This window comes from Phyllobates terribilis, unplaced genomic scaffold (genome assembly GCF_046119375.1).
Source record: "Phyllobates terribilis strain yellow unplaced genomic scaffold, ASM4611937v1 Scaffold_10__3_contigs__length_209671492, whole genome shotgun sequence".
Taxonomy (NCBI): Eukaryota; Metazoa; Chordata; class Amphibia; order Anura; family Dendrobatidae; genus Phyllobates; species Phyllobates terribilis.
The window spans coordinates 170,307,430-170,309,815 of NW_027362770.1; the positions used below are offsets into that span (position 1 = coordinate 170,307,430).

A 2,386-nucleotide genomic window follows, 5' to 3' on the forward strand; every position below is an offset into this window, starting at 1 on the left:
CAGGAATCATGGCAGAAATCCTCACTTGCGACGCTGCTCCGTCTTCTGGTAGTAGCTGGTTCTTGGTATTGCACATCCACCTCTTGATCAAAGCAATAGGAGGCAGATGTGTAGTACCCTGTTGTGGACACTATCAGAATATGGAGCAGTGCAGCAAGTGAGTATTCCAGCTGGCGGCCGCCGCCGATGCCAATAGCAGCTGATAGGCGAGGGTGACGGGTGTCGGACCCCGGCCGATTAGCCTTTAATGACCTATCCTATGGTCATCAACGTAAAACTAATGGACAACCTCTTTAAAGGGAGAACAAAATAAATAAAAAATAATAATAATAAAAAGATGTTAATATATATCTTTTATTTTGTTTTTTCTTTCAGCGAGTCATGGTGGCAGAGCACTGGCAGTAGCACTCTCAGCCAAGGCAAACCTTTCCCTCTTTTTCTCTTCTTTTCTTTTTTTATAATGATGGATTATTAAAATATTGTTCCTTTAGCAAACTTATTAGATTCTTTATCATAAGTTTCTTATATTATGATGGTTTCCTCCACTTTCTGCTTCTCCCTAATATCTTTATAGAACCTTCCCATACATATAATGCAGCATGAAGGGGCTCGGAGAAGGTGGCAGTGAAGGTGTGTAAGTGTCTGATGGGGTCACACAGCTCATAAAAGGACAACTGCCCGGCCTCATAATCCAGACATATCCTGACTCTATCCCTGGAGATCTTGTCAGGTAACCAGATCTCTTTACTGTCATGTATCACTAAATACTGATTATTATATCTCCACAAACCCCAGGACTTGTTATTATCTCCAATCAGTGAATGACGCCCCCTCCTGTCTATACTGGGATAACACATCCCCACCCTCCAATCCCCTGATCTACTGCTCTCCACATCCCAGCAATGTCGTCCTGAGGTAAATCCCCTCCTGCTCATCACCTGATTATACTGGAATCTCTCTGCTGTTTCTGGACGTTTCTGCTTCTCTCGTGTCCAGGTTGCAGTTTTCAGGTCGTCTGATATAAGGAGATTATTAGCAGCTGTGTTTACATCCAGTAATATGTCTGCAGGACCCTCCACATAGATCCCGCTCCTTATACCTGATATTACCTCACATAATGTGTGTAATGTGTGTGAGATCACAGCCACATCCAGATCATCTCCATCATGGAGCTGTTTATCATGTCCCCCTGTGTCCTCATCACCTCCCTCCTCCTCAGGATCACACAAGTCACCGGTGTCTGGTTCCTGTAAGACAGTCAGTGGATCCGTCATGTTACACAGCTCCTCAATGTGTCTCATCTTCCTGGACAGCTCGTCCTTCTTTATCTCCAGCTGATGGATCAGAGCAGACAGTGACAGGGACTCTTCCTTTTCCTGCCTGGAGATCTCACTCAGGACCTTCTTCTCCAGGTCGTCCACCCGTCTCCTGATGTCTGTACACAGGGCAGTGACTCTCTCCGCTTCTCCAGCTGCTTTTTCTTGAGCTTTTCTCCAGCGCTCCTCCAGACTCCGGACTCTTTCCTCAGTCTCCTCTCTCTTTGTGATCAGTTTCTGGAGAACATTGCTCAGTTTTTCCTTCTTCTTCTCAGAGGCCTCATCCAGTGACTCCATTTTATGTCCATTATGTTCTCCGGCCAAACTGCAGGACACACAGATACAAGCAGCGTCCTCAGTGCAGTAATATTCCAGGATCTTCTTATGGACAGAACATTTCCTTTTCTCCAGAGAAGTGATGGGATCAGATAAGACGTGTTCTGGTGATTTGCTGTGAGACCTCAGGTGTTTGTCACACAGAGAAGCCTCACAGTGTAGACAGGATCTAACAGCAGGTACAGGAGAGTCCACACAGTAAGTGCAGCAGATCCCGGTGATCTCCTCTTGTTCTTGCTGAGTAATCAGGAAACGTTCTGCGACATTATGAAGATTTATGTTCCTCATCAGCGCCGGCCGCTCCTGAAACTCTTCTCTGCATTCAGGACAGGAATAAACTCCAGACTCGTCCTGTGTATCCAGCACACGATCAATACAGACCCGGCAGAAGTTGTGTCCACATCTCAGCATTACAGGATCTGTATAAATGCTCAGACAGATGGAGCAGAGCAGCTCGTCTCTCAGATCAGCAGACGCCATGGCTGACGGAAGAAGGAGGAAACGAAACTAAAATTCTCTGACACTAAGCAAAGGTCGTGTTTAACTATGTAGACACAGGGTGCGGCAGAATTGTAACAGATGTTCAGTCCTCTAAAGATGATGTATGAATATATACAGTTATATGAAAAAGTTTGGGCACCCCTATTAATCTTAAGCTTAATGTTTTATAAAAATTGGTGTTTTTGCAACAGCTATTTCAGTTTGATATATGTAATAACTGTTGGACACAGTAA

At 44.9% G+C, this 2,386-nt stretch overlaps 1 protein-coding gene across 1 annotated transcript; it reads right to left on the reverse strand.

The window, feature by feature from the left end:
• Window positions 1-334: 334 nt before the first annotated feature.
• On the reverse strand, window positions 335-2,168 carry LOC141164653 (E3 ubiquitin/ISG15 ligase TRIM25-like). The gene has a single exon (XM_073650135.1). It carries the CDS (start codon window positions 2,130-2,132, stop codon window positions 528-530), a length of 1,605 nt encoding a protein of 534 aa, XP_073506236.1. The 5' UTR covers window positions 2,133-2,168; the 3' UTR covers window positions 335-527.
• Window positions 2,169-2,386: the final 218 nt, after the last annotated feature.

What these genes read in the sequence shown, in the direction of transcription:
- LOC141164653 (XM_073650135.1), bottom strand. Translation starts at nt 2,132, where the DNA reads ATGGCGTCTGCTGATCTGAGAGACGAGCTGCTCTGCTCCATCTGTCTG.